The sequence below is a fragment of the Drosophila mojavensis genome, unplaced genomic scaffold (assembly GCF_018153725.1).
Source record: "Drosophila mojavensis isolate 15081-1352.22 unplaced genomic scaffold, ASM1815372v1 contig_136, whole genome shotgun sequence".
Lineage (NCBI taxonomy): Eukaryota > Metazoa > Arthropoda > Insecta > Diptera > Drosophilidae > Drosophila > Drosophila mojavensis.
The window spans coordinates 30,238,863-30,258,666 of record NW_025318667.1 but is presented as its reverse complement, the minus strand read 5'-3'; the positions used below and the strand labels follow the sequence as shown (position 1 = coordinate 30,258,666).

At 46.7% G+C, this 19,804-nt stretch overlaps 1 protein-coding gene across 1 annotated transcript; it reads right to left on the bottom strand.

The window, feature by feature from the left end:
• Positions 1 to 401: 401 nt before the first annotated feature.
• LOC122757502 lies at positions 402 to 2,503 on the bottom strand. The gene is made up of 2 exons (XM_044009792.1): positions 500 to 2,503; positions 402 to 441 (listed from the first exon to the last, which is right to left on the bottom strand). The coding sequence occupies exon 1, from the start codon at positions 2,188 to 2,190 to the stop codon at positions 520 to 522; it is 1,671 nt and encodes a 556-aa protein (XP_043865727.1). The 5' UTR covers positions 2,191 to 2,503; the 3' UTR covers positions 402 to 441; positions 500 to 519.
• Between the last annotated feature and the right edge of the window lie 17,301 nt (positions 2,504 to 19,804).

The window sequence follows — 19,804 nt, the reverse complement described above, 5'->3', positions numbered from 1 at the left end:
CGAAAAACACTGCTACCCGAAAGTATGCAGTGGTTTTGTGTAGTTCGCAAAACTATGCAACTCTTTTTGAGCTCGCGCAAGATACTAAATTCTGATTGGCTGGCCAATCAGAACTAAGCAACGGTAAGCACCAACGCACTATAGGAAAAAAAGCCCGAAATTTTGGCATCAATTCTAAAAATAGAGCTAGGAGGTTGAAATTTTACATACACCTAAGATAGACTAAGTTAGAATTTCAAATTTTTTTTTTTTTTTTACGATTTGACCACGCCTTCTCCCCGCCTCCTTGTTACCCATTAATGAAATCATGTGTACTTCAGACATAAATTTTTTAAATATATTATATATATCTTACATTACATATTTTCATATAAAAATAAATGTGTACAGCTTATTATATAATAAAAAAATTAAAATGTGTATTTTCATTCCGTTGATACCCTGTAAAATTAAGAAAAATATGAAAAAAAATGTTGTATTTTTATTTTACAATAATTACCACATCTCCAAAAATTAACATCAATAATCATAATTTTCTTCATCCAATTCGATATTCGGGTCGAAATTGTTTGCATCATCCTCATCCTCATCTTCAGCTTCTAAACTTTCAGTTTCATTTGTAAATTGATGCGCGATTTGCGGAGGCTCAATCAGAGCAAACAGATCAATCACTTCGCTTGGAAATTTTAATTTTTTGTGAAGCTTCTGTCTTTTTTTAAGACAGAGACTTGACAAAAGCGGATCAGATGAATCTAATGCCCTGTGAAAAACATCAGTGATGTTGTTTAGCCTACTGCTCTTTCTGGCATGCGACCTTCTGTCATTTTTATAAATTTTGTTTCGAGCTTCTGATGCGTTTTCTCCGAGAACACCAACAGGAACTATGCAGCTATCCATTATTTGGTATCCATGGATCAAAACTTTGTGCACAGTTGGGGACATGGGATACCAAGAATAGTTATTCATATATATTTCAAATGTACGGACGCAGAAAGCTCTAAATTTATCGCTATTTATATAATGTTCGGATGAGATAGCAATTAATATTATATGAAAGTTCCTGATAACTTCATAATTGAGATTTAGTATGTCAGAAAACTTTCTAGGATCTGAAAACGCTCTTCGGGCGGTGTTTCCATCATTACTGCTTCCACTACCGTTCTGTTTGGGTTTATCAACTATAAGACCCATTTCCAGCCATAACTTTTCTTGTATTTGTTGCTTCCGTGCTGCGACTTGATTTTTATCTGCTTCCTTTATGCGCCATTTCTTTAAATCATTTTTATAAGATATTCTTAACACAAACTCTAAAAATCTTATCCAAGCATGAAGTGGGCTTAATCCATACTTAAGATTTTTTTCAGTCACTTTAAAACACGCTGAGTTAAAATCAGCAATTTCTAACAATTGTTTTGGTTTCGCCCCGCATAGAGGGCATGATTGGCACGAATTTGTACCCGTTACAATATTCAAAACCTTTCCATCAATAAGGGTCAGATGCATATCATACTGGATATATATTGTGTTGTTATTATATATATATTTATGCTCACTAAGACCTCTTATTTGCTCCTCCCAATATTTTTTTTCATTCAATATAACGGCTGTGGTTTCCTTAACAAATTCGATTTTCAAAGGTCGACAAAATCTAATTGACTGCGGTGTTCTATTGAGCCAAATTATTCGGTTATGTTCATCCGTCAATCTTAGGGGAATTATTGTGGAAACAAAAAGGGAATGATCCATAGTATTGAACTCATCACTCTGAAAATATTGCTTATAACTGCTTTGCCCAGTTGATCCATCGAAACCGTAGCTCACTATTAATTTATAGTGCGTTGCATTTGGAACTACTTCTAAAACATCCTCTTGCAGCTTTAGAATCCGATCTGCTGTATGATTTAGTAAGCTCTGCAAAGGCACTTCCGCTTTTTTTTCACAAATTGATATTCCATTTGGCCTGCATTTCAACTTAGCTTTCACTACTTCCAAATAAGATGGGAAAATATCACATCCGTGTTGTTTACAGATCAACTTAATGTTTCCATACTGCTCTTTTGTTAACCCGTTTTCAATAAGAAAAGCCAATGCTTCAGATGGTTCTATAGAAGTTGGTAAATTTCCTTCTATTTTCTTTCTTATCTCACTCGCATTCTCACTGTGCATTGTTTTTCGTAGAACGAATGCCATATCATTTTCTTTGCATTTTTTTGCTGAAACCGATGCAGCATGTATAAACAGTTGGGTTGTGTGTTCTTCTTGACTTGCAAGATCAGAAGCTAATTTTCTCTTCAGCCGACTGCCTGCTTCTTCATAAGTAAGTTCTTTACGGCCAGCTTTATCTTGCGAGGACTTAACTTCTTTTAAGTTGATAAATATTTTGCCCTCGACCCACCGTGAATGTGTTGCTTTGAATCTATGCAGATTACGGTTACATCTGGGCAAATATCTTTTAACAAAAGCAATAAACTGGGCTACTTGGGTAGAAATACTGTTTTCTACATTTTCATCCATATTATTATTAATTTTTTCAATCATAAACAATTTCACCGCGTCTGCTTGGCGATTGTTGCTTGCCCATACGTCTAGAAGCTCTGAGCGCGTAAACTCATACTTAGCTATAAAAACGTTATTTTTTCGAAATGGAGCAAAAAGGAGCAAAAACGGTTAAAAGTCTCTAATAATAGAAGTTTCAGACAACACGTTTGCAATTAAACTTCATCACTAGTCTCCTCTATTTGTAAGTTATGTTCCACGAAACACGAACTATTTTGTTATTTTTTAGCTAAAATACACAACAACAAAACATTGAACAATTAGACAAGTAAACAAATGAACTCAAAAATTTGAATTGACAATTTATAGTACATACCATCAGTAATGTTTTCCATTTTTAAAGTTATAAATTTTATTTTTATTTACCGCAGTACTAAACTTCAAAGTTGCACAATTTTTCCCTCGCTTTTTTTTGCATACAAAGCAACTCTGGGTCAGCTGACTTGCAGCCCCGCGATATATAGTAGGGGCAGTCCATAAAATTTTTAAAAAATTCATTTTATATTAGTTAAGATATTTATTATTGGAAAATAAAAAAAAAGGTTAAAAATTGATAAAAAAAAAATTGTATTTATGCCAAAATTTCGGGTTTTTTCCTATAGTGCAACGGTAAGTACACCGACGCACTAACACACGCGCAGCCGGAGATCGCTTATCGCGAAATGCTCGAAATAAGCTCTTTTAAGCAGCATTCAGCGTATTTTATTGCAGGGCAATAAAATACAGTTCACAGCGATGATGCGCGACAGAAGAAACACAACCGTACGCGGCGACGATCAGAAGCAAACAGGGGGAGGACGGACAGAATCCTTGATTTGTTTAACGTGACGTGTACCCCGATGGGGGTTTACAACCACGGTACTCGCATGTGCCACATATGTGACACATAGTACAGCGGGTGAAAACAATGCGTCCACCAACGCCCCTAAAAGAACGCTTTTTGCTACCAACTCGAATTGTGTTGTCGGACACAATTCCCTCTTGGGTCGAGGCGAGGCCTATCATAACCTCTGCTGGATACGGGTACAGCTTCCGGCTGTGGTCCAAATACACATTGGACCCAGCAGCTGTGCTCCAACTATAGTGGAGACACAGCGGGTAACACCACAGCCACCACGATACTCCCACTAAAGGGGGCCAACCTCACTGGGCTAGCCTCGGACACTAGCCCATCCCGTGGTTCAAATTTCAAATCTGTTACAATTTGCAGCTTTGATCGGCTGAATGCAGTCCGCGACTACTGCCCAATTTGGTTTCCGACAACCAGGAGCTGGGTTAGCACCGGCGGCACCTCCGAAGAGATAACCTACCAGATTAAGGCTCTGGTCCGCCCTTCGACGCCTCCAGAATTGGATTTGTCTTCCAGATTAAGGCTCTGGTCAGCCCTTCGACGCCTCCAAATTGGATTTGTCTTCCAGATTGAGGCTCTGGTCAGCCCTTCGACGCCTCCAGAATTGGATTTGTCTTCCAGATTGAGGCTCTGGTCAGCCCTTCGACGCCTCCAAATTGGATTTGTCTTCCAGATTAAGGCTCTGGTCAGCCCTTCGACGCCTCCAGAATTGGATTTGTCTTCCAGATTGAGGCTCTGGTCAGCCCTTCGACGCCTCCAGATTGGATTTGTCTTCCAGATTAAGGCTCTGGTCAGCCCTTCGACTCTCTCCGAGAAGAGAGTCTGCCAGATTGAGGCTCTGGTCGGCCTTTCGACTGATCCCGAAGGGACTTCGTCTCCCAAATTTAAGGACTTTGGTCCGACCCTCGTAGATAATTCTACTACCAGTTTTGACTAACGTCAGTCCGGCACTGGTCTGCCAGGTCCCACGCCATCGATCAGCATGCGTCGCCTGCTGAAGACTGTCCGAGCATAGTCTTCAAGCAGTTGCATGCTCTCCGCCTCCATTAAGGTCCTCTCCATGGTCCAGTCACCGGATTCCGACTGCTGGATCCTAAGTCCTTGCAGATCCCGCACATCCGCAGAGAGGGGGCAGGCACACAATACGTGTAGCCAGTCCTCCAGGGGATGGCCACATAGGCATCCAGCAGTCTCGCTAAGACCGCGCGCATGCAGAAAAGCATTCAACGAGCCATGACCAGTTATGAGGAAACTGGTCGGCATCGTGAAACTGAAATCGGGGCGGCTGTATACGAAGCTAACATCCGGGATGAACCTATGCGTAACACGGCCGTGTTCGCTGTCATCCCACCGGATCTGCCATTCACGCAACAAGCGTTCGTCCAGCAAGGCTCTCCTCATAGTACGATCAAGGGTCGAAACGTCTTGATCGTAGAGCCAATCGCCCTCTACCATCGGGTAGCTCCTCTTAAGCTTGAACTGCATAGCGTTGCGCGTCGCAACAAGGTCCAGCGGCGGGGCTCCAGCCAGCACTTCAAGGGCATCAGTAGATACCGTTCGACACGTAGGCAAACATCCAATCAGGATGATGCGATGGCAGGACTTGAGCGACCTCCTGGCGCCGACTAGTCTCATCACCACCGTGTACCACACCGAAGCACCAAATAATGCACAAGGCACAATGAGTCCGGCATATATCCTTCGCCGTGCGCGCGGACTGAGTCCCCAGTCAACGCGTAGCACACGGGTCAGGGCTCCGACGACTCCGGCCAGCCGATCGCGTAAAGATGCGATATGCGGGAGGAAACTCAACCGCTCGCCAGCCGTGATGCCAAGGTAACGATATTGCGTCACATACCGTAGATTTGCTCCTGCAAATCTAACGGCGGGATTTCTGCCAGCTGACAGCTTTCCCTTAAGGAGCATCGTCACAGTCTTCGTTGCCGAGACTGAGACGCCTACCTCTATGCCCCATCCTCCAACTATCTCCATTAGCTGGGCGCCTGTGAGCTCCAGTTGATATCTGGAATTCCCTTCGACGAGCAGCAGCAAATCGTCAGCGTATGCACTGAAAGTGCAATGCGCTACAAGGCGGCGCAGGAGCACATCCATCAAGATGTTACATATGAATGGACCACTGATGGACCCCTGCGGGCAGCCACGTGAAACATTCACATTAGCTTCGCCAAAGCTGCTTACGATGCTAGCTTTTCGGTCCGAAAAGAAGCTGCGCCAGATCCCAATTTCCCTGCATCCTAGATCCGATAGTCGGCGTAACGCTGCATCCCATTCGACATGGTCGAATGCTCCTTTGAAGTCGATGAAGACTCCGAGCACATATCGGGCCGAGCTGGCCTCGACACTGCTCAGAACATGCCTCCAGGCATCCTCCACGCAGCGTCCGGGGCGAAAGCCGAATTGCCATCGACTCTCGTCCGTGAGCGCCTCCTTCACACGGTTCACCATGATCCCTTCCAGCACTTTGCCAAAGACAGGCAGCAGGCAGATGCCTCGATAGGACGCTGGGCGCTTCCACTCAAGTGGAAAATATCCATCTGCCAGGCAGCGGGAATACAACGCTGTCATGTGCTCCGGGATGGCGCGCCAGGCCGCTTTGACCATACCCCCAGTGATGCCATCTAAGCCAGGTGAGCGCCTGCTGCGAACTCTGGCGATGCACATCTCCACCTCGAAAGTTTCGAGGGCTGGGGGTACTTCGCGAGGAACTTCCACTGGCCTCTCCGCAACTGGAAAAAAGTTGCGGAGCAGGACATTCGCGCAGTCGTTCCAGGTTACGTACTGCTCATTGTTCCAGCGAAGGCAACCGAAATCGGTGCGCGTCTTGCGGCCATGGCAGATCTTGTAGACAGATCCCCACGGGTCATCCTGATGCTCGCCAACATATCGCCTCCAATCCTCCTCTTTTGCCTTGAGCATCATCCTCTCGTATTCCTTTCGGGTGATCCTGAAATACGAGGCAAGGGCACTGGCAGTCTCACTTTGCGTGCGGCGCGCATGCTGGAGCCTTCGCCGGGTTCTCCTGAGCGCACGGCGTGCGTCCGAGAGGGCGGCATTCCACCAGCCCACACGGCGTCTAGCTCTCGGTTGTCGACGCCCAAACAAAGTGTCGCTCACCTGATGGATCAGGGAGCGCAGTGCAGCCACTTGTCCATCTGATGTCATAAGACGAAAGCTCTCCAGGGGGATTTCCATCGATGCAGTCCTCAACTCATCACAAAAACGCCGCCAGTCAGCATTCTGGAGTTGCCACGAGGGCACAGGAGCAAAGCTCTCAACTGTGCTTTCCGGATCAAGCGTCACCACAACAGTGATGATGTTGTGTTCGCTTAAATCCCACTCGCTTACACTCCAGTCATACGCAGCCCACGTAGACGCTGAATCACTGACGATTGTCACGTCAATATCGCTCCTCGCTCTGCGATTATCGAACGTGTATACTCTGCTGCGGACATTCAGCACGCCGGCTCGACTGCCCTGAACCCAGTCAGCTAGCAGCTCACCCCGCTGCCTGTTCAAGTAGCCCCGAGAGCGCTCGGGCAGCTTACTGAACCACAGGGGGGATACTGCGTTCGCGTCAAGGCCATAGATGACAGGCGTGCGGCTGGCTAGCAGCAGCACCGCATCCATGTACAGCAGGTACGGCTCCAGTTCTGCGTTGAATTGGCAGTATACGGAGGTGAGGAAAATCGAACCGAATCTTCCGGACACACTCACGCATACGCCAAACTCCGTGATGAGTGACGAGACAGGCATGCAGACAACCTCCTGGTCGTCTACGACAACTGCAGCTTTGTTGCGAATGTCGGAAAAGACTCGCATGCCTGCCGGTAATCCGGTGATCCTTCCTCCACGGTCAACGTACGGCTCTTGCAGTAATGCGAACAACGCCCCAGAGTTCCTCATCCGGACTCCAAGGTCGACAACGGCAGCTCTACTGCGACCGCAGTTAGCCTGGATGACTCTAAACATTGTTAATGTCTAGAGGCCACCCTGGCGAGCACTCGTCCGTAGATCGGGCAGGCCTCTGAGAGCATATGATGCCCCGCGGGTAGACCCTTAAAGCTGCAGTTCCTGCAATGCACAGGATTTCTGCAGCCCGAGGCACGGTGCCCCGATTGTCCGCATCGCTTGCACACCTGCTCCTTCATCCTGCAAGTTGCCACTTTGTGGTCAAAGCTGACACATCTGTGGCAAGCATAGGTCGGCGTCATCGGGTGCCAGCGGAACGAAAACCACTCTATATATATGCGCTCGCTATCCTCCAGGATATCGAGTGCCTTCCTTTCAAGCTCCAGTTGCACATTGACCGTGGGTCCAGCGTCGCTGTTCCATGGCTTCGACGAGATCCTAACCGACTTCTCGAACGCTGCATTGGAGCAGTGCCCGAAGAAGTGGTTTTTGAACAACCCCTCCATAAATTGCTTCGGCGTGATGCTGCTGTCTACATTCAGAACGTTAACTCTCGGCCTGAGAGCGGCGTTCTCCTTCACATCCAATCCTACTTCTTTGAACTTCGGGTTCGCAAGAACCTTCCGTATCTCGCCGGAGGATGGCGTGCGAATAATCGCGCCACCTCGCTTGAGCTCACGCACTTCGTGCACACGTACACCAAGTGCGGGCGCGACTTCCTTACGGATACGCTCAGCAACTTGCTGAGGCGTCTCCTCCGGATTGCTCGACGTCACAATCGCTGACCAAGTTTCCGCAACTTTGCGGGCCCGAGGTGCAGCGATCGGAGCAGCGACTGCTGATGCAGTGACAGCGGCGTAGGAAGTGGCGGGTGCAGCTTGTGGGGCGGCGGCCTGGGGGCGGGTCCTTGTGATGGTCTCCAGCTCCTTCATCCTCCCATACATCTCCAGAATCAGCTCCTGGAATTTGGCAGCACTATCCAGCACGCTGAGCGCAACAGTGCCTGGCACCTTGTCAGCGACAACGGCTCTCCGGAGTTCTCGCTCAATGGTTGTACCATTGAGTTGGAGCTCGCGGCACCAGCTCCAGCCGGCACCGAGCTAACGGAGCGGGCACTAGCAGCAGCAGCGGCAGAGGACGTCGACGGCGCCTCAAAGGGGGCCATGATCCGGGCAGCGGTGGCAGCAGGGACGGGGGCAGCGGCAGTGGCAGCAGCAAGGACTGCAGCCAAAGCGGCGACTCCAGCGGGGGCAGCGGGGGCGACATTGCACTATGGGGAATTTTGCCGTTTTTCGGGTATTTAGTCATTTTTGCGAAGTATGAAAATTTATAATTTTTTTATGTTAACATCTTAATAAAACTCCAAACTTTAAGGTACTGTACCCAAAATGTTGAATAACAGTCCACTGTTAAGCCTAACAGCTGTTAAAGTCAGCTGTTATCTTCGAAAAGCATTTGCCTTCAGCTTACAATTTGTGTTAGCCGATTTTCAAATCATCGTTATTCAATGACCAGACATTATTTTTGAGAAATTTAAAAAGGATATGAATTTTTAGGGCTTCTACTATGCGTTGGCTTAAAAACCAATTGATGTTTGAACTTATTTTAATCATTTATTGTATAATTAGCAAATGTTGTCAAATTTCATTTCTTGTAAATAAAATTAAACTTTGCAAAGACATATAAAACAGCCACCAGGGCGCACCAGTGTAATTCCAATTGCATGTTATAGAGTAATCAATTGGGATCTTAGTGCCTTTGTCTCAATGTGCACTTTTGCGCACAACCGGCGCAAATCAATTTTTAGCAGGTGACTATGAGCTGACCTGTGTGATATTTGGCTCAATGAAAAAGGCAACTCTAACCAAGAAATAGTAATTGTGATTTTGAAACTAAATAAGACTAATATTGATTCAACTTATAAATGATATTAAAAAAGCAAAAGCCGCTTTTTTTGCCAAAATATAAATTACAAATGGAAGAAATGCAGCAGGAACAAAAAACTAGCTGACAACTATGAATGACTGCCTATGACAGCAAATGTTTATAAAAATAATTGTTCATTTGAGGCAGATTATGGAAAGTACTGTTCATCCTGTAGGCTTTTTTGGTAAGGAAGCGTCTGATTTGCCCAACCAGGTCTATAAATCAGACTAATTTCATCATGCATGAGAGCATGAGAGCAGAATCCATAATTTCGCTGATGGTTTTTAACAATGGATACATCTGATCAGATTATTTCTTCGGCAAATCTTTAGAAAAGAGTTTGAAAGCATAAAGGTCGCTGTCTAATGAAGTTGTACGTATTGTATTATGTAAAGTTGAAGGCACAATTAAATCAGTTGAAGAACCCGAATTTTTTTAGCGGATCAATATTTCTGGCTGATTTGGAACTCGAAACTGAAGAAAACTAATTTCGATTTTATGAAAGTTCGATTGTTTTCAATTAAAATTATTATTTTAAAGTATGAACAAGCAAAATTCTTAAAAAAAAAAAAATTTTTAATACAAAATTTTAATAAATTTTTTTTGGGTGGGCGGTGACACGCCCATTTTTCTAAAATATATTTCTGATGGTATACATATTAATAATACAAAAACCGGATCAAAAAATCTGGCTTAGTTTTTAAGTTATTAATTAATACCCGATAATTTGGATTTTTCCCCATAGTGCATTGGCTGCAGCGGCGGCCAGTGAGGTGTCGCTCTCATCAGCCGAACTGTCTTCGCGCGCGCGCAGTTTCCTCGGGGGCGAGTCCGTGGGCGGCGGCATGGCTGCGGCGTCGGCGACGTTCCGAAGAACAATCTTCGGCACGCGCCCACGCTTCTTCCTGGAGTTCGACCGCGTCGAACTCCCACTACTTGCCTCGGAGTCCATCCCTGGACGCTAGGCAACGAAAAAGCACTGATACCAAAATGTTTTTATTTTTATTTTTTTTTTTTATTTTTATATTATTTAAACAGGCTTTTTACTACCTAATTGGCAGCTTAACAAGTTGAACATAAAGACACAATTATTTACAGTACACACTACAGAAATTTCATAACAATAACAATATAGCAATTAACAAAAACATCAACAAACAATAACAATTTTTACGTAAATCACATGCAATTAGACTTGATACATTTTTATAGGAACCTCGCAGGGAGGTCCTGTGGATGGCACTTCTTCAGTCTTCTTTTTCTGGCTGCTTTCTTAAGTCTTCTTGCCAAAGGGTTTGGGTGGCCTTCGAGTCTTGCAAGGTAGCTAGCAGCTACCTTTTGCATAACGTCTCCAACTTTGGGGACCCTGAGATCTTTTTCAATGTCCCTGGTACGCATATACCAGAGAGCATTGCAAATTTGCCGGAGGATTTTTATACCCTGAACCCATTTTCAATGGGAAATCAGGGTATAATGGTTTTGTTGAAATGTATGTAACAGGCAGAAGGAGACGTGGCAGACCCCACAAAGTATATATATTCTTGATCAGGGCGACGAGCTGAGTTGATTTGGCCCTGTCCGTCTGTCTGTCCGTCTGTACGTCTGTCCGTCCGTCCGTCTGTCCGTCTGTCCGTATGTATGAACGCGTCGATTTCAGAAGATATAAGAGCTAGAGACTTCAAATTTTTTTTTTTAAATGTTCGTAATTACAGCGCGCATATCAAGTTTATCATTAAAAATCGATAACTCATTCCGATATTTTTTTATCGATAAAAAACCTTATCGAAAACCAGTTATAAAATTATATCTTCTACACCTTTATTGCTAGAGTCTCCAAATTTTTAATGTATGCTTATATGCAATTTATACAATTTCGGTTTTTGTTAAAATTTACCCCCCACCTCTAAATTCATCCCCTCACCGTCACTTTTGTAAAAAGCGTATTTCAAATACTAGAGACTTGTGCTTTGGCAATTACATGCATATCCATGTCATAATCATAATCTGAAAGTTTCATGAAGATCGTACGTCCACAAAAAAGTTATTAAGCAATTAAGTTCTCATAGTAAGCGCACACTGCAGCCCATGCGTGTTTATGCGTGGTTGCTTGTATGTGTATGTGTGTGTGTGTATGCGTTTGTGTCTGTATGCGTGTGTGTGTGTATGTGTGTCTGTATGCGTGTGTGTGTATGTATACCTGTGTGTGCGTACGTGCGTGTGTGTGTGAGTGCGTGTTTCTTGTGTAAGCTGAAAGTCGCGAAAAAGTATTGAAATATCTATTGCTCCAAGGGTTCAGGGGATCTCGTAGTCGAGCAGTCTCGACTAGAGCTTTCTTACTTGTTATACCCTGAAACCATTGAAAATGGGAAATCAGGGTATAATGGTTTTGTTAAAAGTATGTAACAGACAGAAGGAGGCGTGGCAGACCCCACAAAGTATATATATTCTTGATCAGGGCGACGAGCTAAGTCGATTTGGCCCTGTCCGTCTGTCTGTCCGTCCGTCCGTCCGTATGTATGAACGCGTCGATTTCAGAAGATATAAGAGCTAGAGACTTGAAATTTTTTTTCCTACGTCCGTGTATATCACGCGCATATCAAGTTTTTCTTTTTATATCGATAACTACTCCCTATAATTTATTATCGATCAAAAACCTTATCGAAAGCTAGTTGTTTAATTATACCTGCTACACCTTTAGAGCTAGAGCTTCCAAATTTTGTATATAGACTTATATGCATTTTATATAATTTCGATTTTTGTTGTAATTTACCCCTCCACCCCTATATCCACCCCCTCACCCTCACCTTTGTAAAAGGCGTATTTCAAGTACTAGAGACTTTGGAATGTACATACATTTGAATATTATGATTATGTTCTGAAAGTTTCATTAAGATTGTACGTCTAGAAATTAAAATATTCAACAAATAAATCCTTATAATGTTGCCCACACTGCAGCGCAGCACAAGCGCAGTCGCTGCTTACTGCGCAGTTATCAGAGAGCGTTGTAATACGTGGATGTCTATGTACGTGTGCCGAAAAGAAGTGCAGAGTAATTAGAATATCAGATTAGAGGGTTCAGGGTATCTCCTAGTCGAGCAGTCTCGACTAGAGTCTTCTTACTTGTTGCTTGTGCAACTCTTATTTTATTGAGATTTGTTTTTGCCGCAATCCCATAGATTTGAAGCGCATATCTCCATATGGGGCTGAGTATTGATTTATAAATTGTCACTTTATTGTATAGTGACAATTTATTGGCCGGCTTAAGAAGCCATGACACCTTTGCGCTTTTGGACAAAACAGACTTTTTGACCATCGTGGTGTGCATATTAAATGTAAGCCTTCTGTCTAACACTACGCCCAGATATTTGTGGCTTCTTTTGTGCGGTAGTGTTGAACCCTGCATGCTAATGCGACCACAGTTTAAAGGCCTTGTGGTAAACGTAACGTTTGCGCATTTGCTCCCGTTAATTCCAATGTTCCATTTGCACGCCCAGTCTTCAAAACTGCTCACATACTGCTGCAATGACTCTGTAGCTTTATTGATGCAGGTACTACTTGTCAGTACGGCTGTATCGTCGGCATACGTGGCTATCAGTACATTGTTCCGGTGAGGCACGCCTGCACATATTGGTCTTTTTGACGATTTAATACCATCAACATCAACCCTAAAGCTTCTATCTCGCAGAAAGCTGCTGACAATCTGGTACAATTGTGGAGTGAGAACGCTTCTAAGTTTGAATAGTAGTCCGTTATGCCAGACTCTGTCAAACGCTTGCCTTATGTCCATAAAGACAGCAACTGCATATTTCTTGTGTTCAAAAGCGTCCAGGATAAAATTGACCACTCGGTGAAGCTGCTCCGGAGTACCATGACCTCTCCTGAATCCAAATTGCCAGTTTGGGATTCTTTGTTTGACTGCTTCAAGTTGCAGGATCCGGTCAAGGATTACTCTTTCGGCCATCTTTCCTAAGGCAGGAAGAAGACTTATTGGCCTATACCCATCTACTTCACTAGGACTCTTTCCAGGCTTTGGGATCATTTTTATTTGCGCTGTCTTCCAGATGTTTGGGAAGTGTCCCAGCCTGAGCATACTGTTTAGGATCAGCACTATAAATAGGAGAGCTTTTTTGGGTAGGAGCTTCAGTGTTCTGTTATCCAGCTTATCCTCTCCAGGAGATTTTTTCACCCTCAGATTTTTAATAATATTTACTACTTCCTCCAGTGTGACAGGCCGTACAGGCAGAGTCATCTGGAACGGCATATCCAGCTGCAGCTCAGCAGTTCTTCGCGTAGCATCGTCGGTGTAGTTGAACGGCATGAATCGCTGTTGTAGGCTGTCTGCAAATGTATCTGCTTTTTGCTGGCTGGAGTAACACCATCTACCTGCCGTATCCTTAATCGGTACTTTTGGAGCTGCAATTTTTTTAAAACGACTTGTGAGCTTCCAAAGGGAGTAGTTGGAAGACGCATCCGGGCCAGCATTTTCCAGCATTTGATCGATACTGCATTGCTTGATTTTAGCGAGTACTTTTTGTATGCGATTGGATATTCTTTTATAAATTTGGTGGACGCGTATATCTCCCGTTCTCACATACTCTTTCCTCAGCCTTCTCTTCATTCGCAATAAAGCAGCAGCATTTGGGGGCAGCATATCCATATGATGCTGTCTTGTATGACGTACATATTCTGCGGTCGCGTATGATGCAGCCAAAGATATGTTTCGCATAAACAGCGTAATCGCATCTTCTACGTCAGCCGCGCTATCTATTTGAGTGTTTAGATGAATTCTGCTCTCTAAGTTTGTCCTAAATTCATTAATGCGAGCTCCAGGTGCAAGGATGTATTGCCTCATTGGTCTAAGCTGTGGTGATTGATGCAAAGTCGCTACGACCGGCAAATGATCCGACGAAAGCTCATGATGCAGCTGGACAGATAGCTTTTTAGTGGCGAACCCATTATATATGAAAAAGTCGAGTCCAGAGGGAGTAAGCAGGGTGTTGAATGAATAAAAAGTTGGTTTTCCGGTTGCTAGGACTTGCCAAGTACCACTTGCGATGGCCTCTTGCAGCCGTTTTCCACGATAACAACTCCGCGAATTTCCCCACCATTGGTGTTTTGCATTAAAGTCTCCTCCTGCAATGAACCGGTTTCCCAGGGACTGAAGTAGTGCCTTAAAATCATTTTCACTCCAGGGCTCGTTAGGAGGAAGATAGATTGATGATATTATGACGCTTCCGATGTTTGTCATCAAACTCAAACTAGCCGATTGAATATTATTATTTGAAATGGGTTCAGTGATGTCATGAACAATGTTAGATTCAGCACAGCAGATCCGCCTTTCGCTGTACCACTGGGGTGATTTGCGTAGTATTGGTTGTATCCAGGTGTATAAATTTTAAGGCCTGGGCGCATGTGTGTCTCCGTGACCAACATCACATCAATTGATTTAGCATCAAGGAAAAGTCTCAGCTCGTCATTGCTTTTAACCAATCCTCTTGCGTTCCACAATCCGATTTTTAAACTCGAATTGATCATTTTAAAATGAGCTTCTGAACCAGGACATGAAAGGCTTTGATTGCTTCCATTGTTTCCTGGATAAGTTTGAACATTTGATCCATTCTTGAATTTAGATCTGATATTGCCTTTTCTAAAAGGATAAATTTGCTGTCGTATTCTCGGTCATCAGCATTGTCATTCGACCTAGACACTTGTGTTTGGGCAATCTTGCATCAGGCTTTAGCTTTTTGCTTAGCTTGACTCTGACTGTGCAGCTTTTAAAGCTGGAAATGTGGTTGTCTCCACAATTGGCACATATGGAGGTCTCACTAGACTTTAGCTGGCAGTTCTCGGAGCCAGTAAAATGGTCACCTGAGCATTTACCACAAACTGGGTTTTTGAGGCAATAATTTTTCGTGTGTCCGTAGTCTTGGCATCTGAAGCACTGGACTATTTCCCTGTTGTGCTTTGCTTTTAATATTGTAACTCTGTGCGTTCCAATATGAGTTATTTTAAAAGCCTCGCAAGATACTAAATTCTGATTGGCTGGCCAATCAGAACTAAGCAACGGTAAGCACCAACGGTAAGTACACCGACGCACTAACACACGCGCAGCCGGAGATCGCTTATCGCGAAATGCTCGAAATAAGCTCTTTTAAGCAGCATTCAGCGTATTTTATTGCAGGGCAATAAAATACAGTTCACAGCGATGATGCGCGACAGAAGAAACACAACCGTACGCGGCGACGATCAGAAGCAAACAGGGGGAGGACGGACAGAATCCTTGATTTGTTTAACGTGACGTGTACCCCGATGGGGGTTTACAACCACGGTACTCGCATGTGCCACATATGTGACACATAGTACAGCGGGTGAAAACAATGCGTCCACCAACGCCCCTAAAAGAACGCTTTTTGCTACCAACTCGAATTGTGTTGTCGGACACAATTCCCTCTTGGGTCGAGGCGAGGCCTATCATAACCTCTGCTGGATACGGGTACAGCTTCCGGCTGTGGTCCAAATACACATTGGACCCAGCAGCTGTGCTCCAACTATAGTGGAGACACAGCGGGTAACACCACAGCCACCACGATACTCCCACTAAAGGGGGCCAACCTCACTGGGCTAGCCTCGGACACTAGCCCATCCCGTGGTTCAAATTTCAAATCTGTTACAATTTGCAGCTTTGATCGGCTGAATGCAGTCCGCGACTACTGCCCAATTTGGTTTCCGACAACCAGGAGCTGGGTTAGCACCGGCGGCACCTCCGAAGAGATAACCTACCAGATTAAGGCTCTGGTCCGCCCTTCGACGCCTCCAGAATTGGATTTGTCTTCCAGATTAATGGAACATGGATCCTAAGTCCTTGCAGATCCCGCACATCCGCATAGAGGGGGCAGGCACACAATACGTGTAGCCAGTCCTCCAGGGGATGGCCACATAGGCATCCAGCAGTCTCGCTAAGACCGCGCGCATGCAGAAAAGCATTCAACGAGCCATGACCAGTTATGAGGAAACTGGTCGGCATCGTGAAGCTGAAATCGGGGCGGCTGTATACGAAGCTAACATCCGGGATGAACCTATGCGTAACACGGCCGTGTTCGCTGTCATCCCACCGGATCTGCCATTCACGCAACAAGCGTTCGTCCAGCAAGGCTCTCCTCATAGTACGATCAAGGGTCGAAACGTCTTGATCGTAGAGCCAATCGCCCTCTACCATCGGGTAGCTCTTCTTGAGCTTGAACTGCATAGCGTTGCGCGTCGCAACAAGGTCCAGCGGCGGGGCTCCAGCCAGCACTTCAAGGGCATCAGTAGATACCGTTCGACACGTAGGCAAACATCCAATCAGGATGATGCGATGGCAGGACTTGAGCGACCTCCTGGCGCCGACTAGTCTCATCACCACCGTGTACCACACCGAAGCACCAAATAATGCACAAGGCACAATGAGTCCGGCATATATCCTTCGCCGTGCGCGCGGACTGAGTCCCCAGTCAACGCGTAGCACACGGGTCAGGGCTCCGACGACTCCGGCCAGCCGATCACGTAAAGATGCGATATGCGGGAGGAAACTCAACCGCTCGCCAGCCGTGATGCCAAGGTAACGATATTGCGTCACATACCGTAGATTTGCTCCTGCAAATCTAACGGCGGGATTTCTGCCAGCTGACAGCTTTCCCTTAAGGAGCATCGTCACAGTCTTCGTTGCCGAGACTGAGACGCCTACCTCTATGCCCCATCCTCCAACTATCTCCATTAGCTGGGCGCCTGTGAGCTCCAGTTGATATCTGGAATTCCCTTCGACGAGCAGCAGCAAATCGTCAGCGTATGCACTGAAAGTGCAATGCGCTACAAGGCGGCGCAGGAGCACATCCATCAAGATGTTCCATATGAATGGACCACTGATGGACCCCTGCGGGCAGCCACGTGAGACATTCACATTAGCTTCGCCAAAGCTGCTGACGATGCTAGCTTTTCGGTCCGAAAAGAAGCTGCGCCAGATCCCAATTTCCCTGCATCCTAGATCCGATAGTTGGCGTAACGCTGCATCCCATTCGACATGGTCGAATGCTCCTTTGAAGTCGATGAAGACTCCGAGCACATATCGGGCCGAGCTGGCCTCGACACTGCTCAGAACATGCCTCCAGGCATCCTCCACGCAGCGTCCGGGGCGAAAGCCGAATTGCCATCGACTCTCGTCCGTGAGCGCCTCCTTCACACGGTTCACCATGATCCCTTCCAGCACTTTGCCAAAGACAGGCAGCAGGCAGATGCCTCGATAGGACGCTGGGCGCTTCCACTCAAGTGGAAAATATCCATCTGCCAGGCAGCGGGAATACAACGCTGTCATGTGCTCCGGGATGGCGCGCCAGGCCGCTTTGACCATACCCCCCAGTGATGCCATCTAAGCCAGGTGAGCGCCTGCTGCGAACTCTGGCGATGCACATCTCCACCTCGAAAGTTTCGAGGGCTGGGGGTACTTCGCGAGGAACTTCCACTGGCCTCTCCGCAACTGGAAAAAAGTTGCGGAGCAGGACATTCGCGCAGTCGTGCCAGGTTACGTACTGCTCATTGTTCCAGCGAAGGCAACCGAAATCGGTGCGCGTCTTGCGGCCATGGCAGATCTTGTAGACAGATCCCCACGGGTCATCCTGATGCTCGCCAACATATCGCCTCCAATCCTCCTCTTTTGCCTTGAGCATCATCCTCTCGTATTCCTTTCGGGTGATCCTGAAATACGAGGCAAGGGCACTGGCACTCTCACTTTGCGTGCGGCGCGCATGCTGGAGCCTTCGCCGGGCTCTCCTGAGCGCACGGCGTGCGTCCGAGAGGGCGGCATTCCACCAGCCCACACGGCGTCTAGCTCGCGGTTGTCGACGCCCAAACAAAGTGTCGCTCACCTGATGGATCAGGGAGCGCAGTGCAGCCACTTGTCCATCTGATGTCATAAGACGAAAGCTCTCCAGGGGGATTTCCATCGATGCAGTCCTCAACTCATCACAAAAACGCCGCCAGTCAGCATTCTGGAGTTGCCACGAGGGCACAGGAGCAAAGCTCTCAACTGTGCTTTCCGGATCAAGCGTCACCACAACAGTGATGATGTTGTGTTCGCTTAAATCCCACTCGCTTACACTCCAGTCATACGCAGCCCACGTAGACGCTGAATCACTGACGATTGTCACGTCAATATCGCTCCTCGCTCTGCGATTATCGAACGTGTATACTCTGCTGCGGACATTCAGCACGCCGGCTCGACTGCCCTGAACCCAGTCAGCTAGCAGCTCACCCCGTTGCCTGTTCAGGTAGCCCCGAGAGCGCGAGAGAGAGTAGCTTACTGAACCACAGGAGGGATACTGCGTTCGCACCAAGGCCATAGATGACAGGCGTGCGGCTGGCTAGCAGCAGCACCGCATCCATGTACAGCAGGTACGGCTCCAGTTCTGCGTTGAATTGGCAGTATACGGAGGTGAGGAAAATCGAACCGAATCTTCCGGACACACTCACGCATACGCCAAACTCCGTGATGAGTGACGAGACAGGCATGCAGACAACCTCCTGGTCGTCTACGACAACTGCAGCTTTGTTGCGAATGTCGGAAAAGACTCGCATGCCTGCCGGTAATCCGGTGATCCTTCCTCCACGGTCAACGTACGGCTCTTGCAGTAATGCGAACAACGCCCCAGAGTTCCTCATCCGGACTCCAAGGTCGACAACGGCAGCTCTACTGCGACCGCAGTTAGCCTGGATGACTCTAAACATTGTTAATGTCTAGAGGCCACCCTGGCGAGCACTCGTCCGTAGATCGGGCAGGCCTCTGAGAGCATATGATGCCCCGCGGGTAGACCCTTAAAGCTGCAGTTCCTGCAATGCACAGGATTTCTGCAGCCCGAGGCACGGTGCCCCGATTGTCCGCATCGCTTGCACACCTGCTCCTTCATCCTGCAAGTTGCCACTTTGTGGTCAAAGCTGACACATCTGTGGCAAGCATAGGTCGGCGTCATCGGGTGCCAGCGGAACGAAAACCACTCTATATATATGCGCTCGCTATCCTCCAGGATATCGAGTGCCTTCCTTTCAAGCTCCAGTTGCACATTGACGTGGGTCCAGCGTCGCTGTTCCATGGCTTCGACGAGATCCTAACCGACTTCTCGAACGCTGCATTGGAGCAGTGCCCGAAGAAGTGGTTTTTGAACAACCCCTCCATAAATTGCTTCGGCGTGATGCTGCTGTCCACATTCAGAACGTTAACTCTCAGCCTGAGAGCGGCGTTCTCCTTCACATCCAATCCTACTTCTTTGAACTTCGGGTTCGCAAGAACCTTCCGTATCTCGCCGGAGGATGGCGTGCGAATAATCGCGCCACCTCGCTTGAGCTCACGCACTTCGTGCACACGTACACCAAGTGCGGGCGCGACTTCCTTACGGATACGCTCAGCAACTTGCTGAGGCGTCTCCTCCGGATTGCTCGACGTCACAATCGCTGACCAAGTTTCCGCAACTTTGCGGGCCCGAGGTGCAGCGATCGGAGCAGCGACTGTAGATGCAG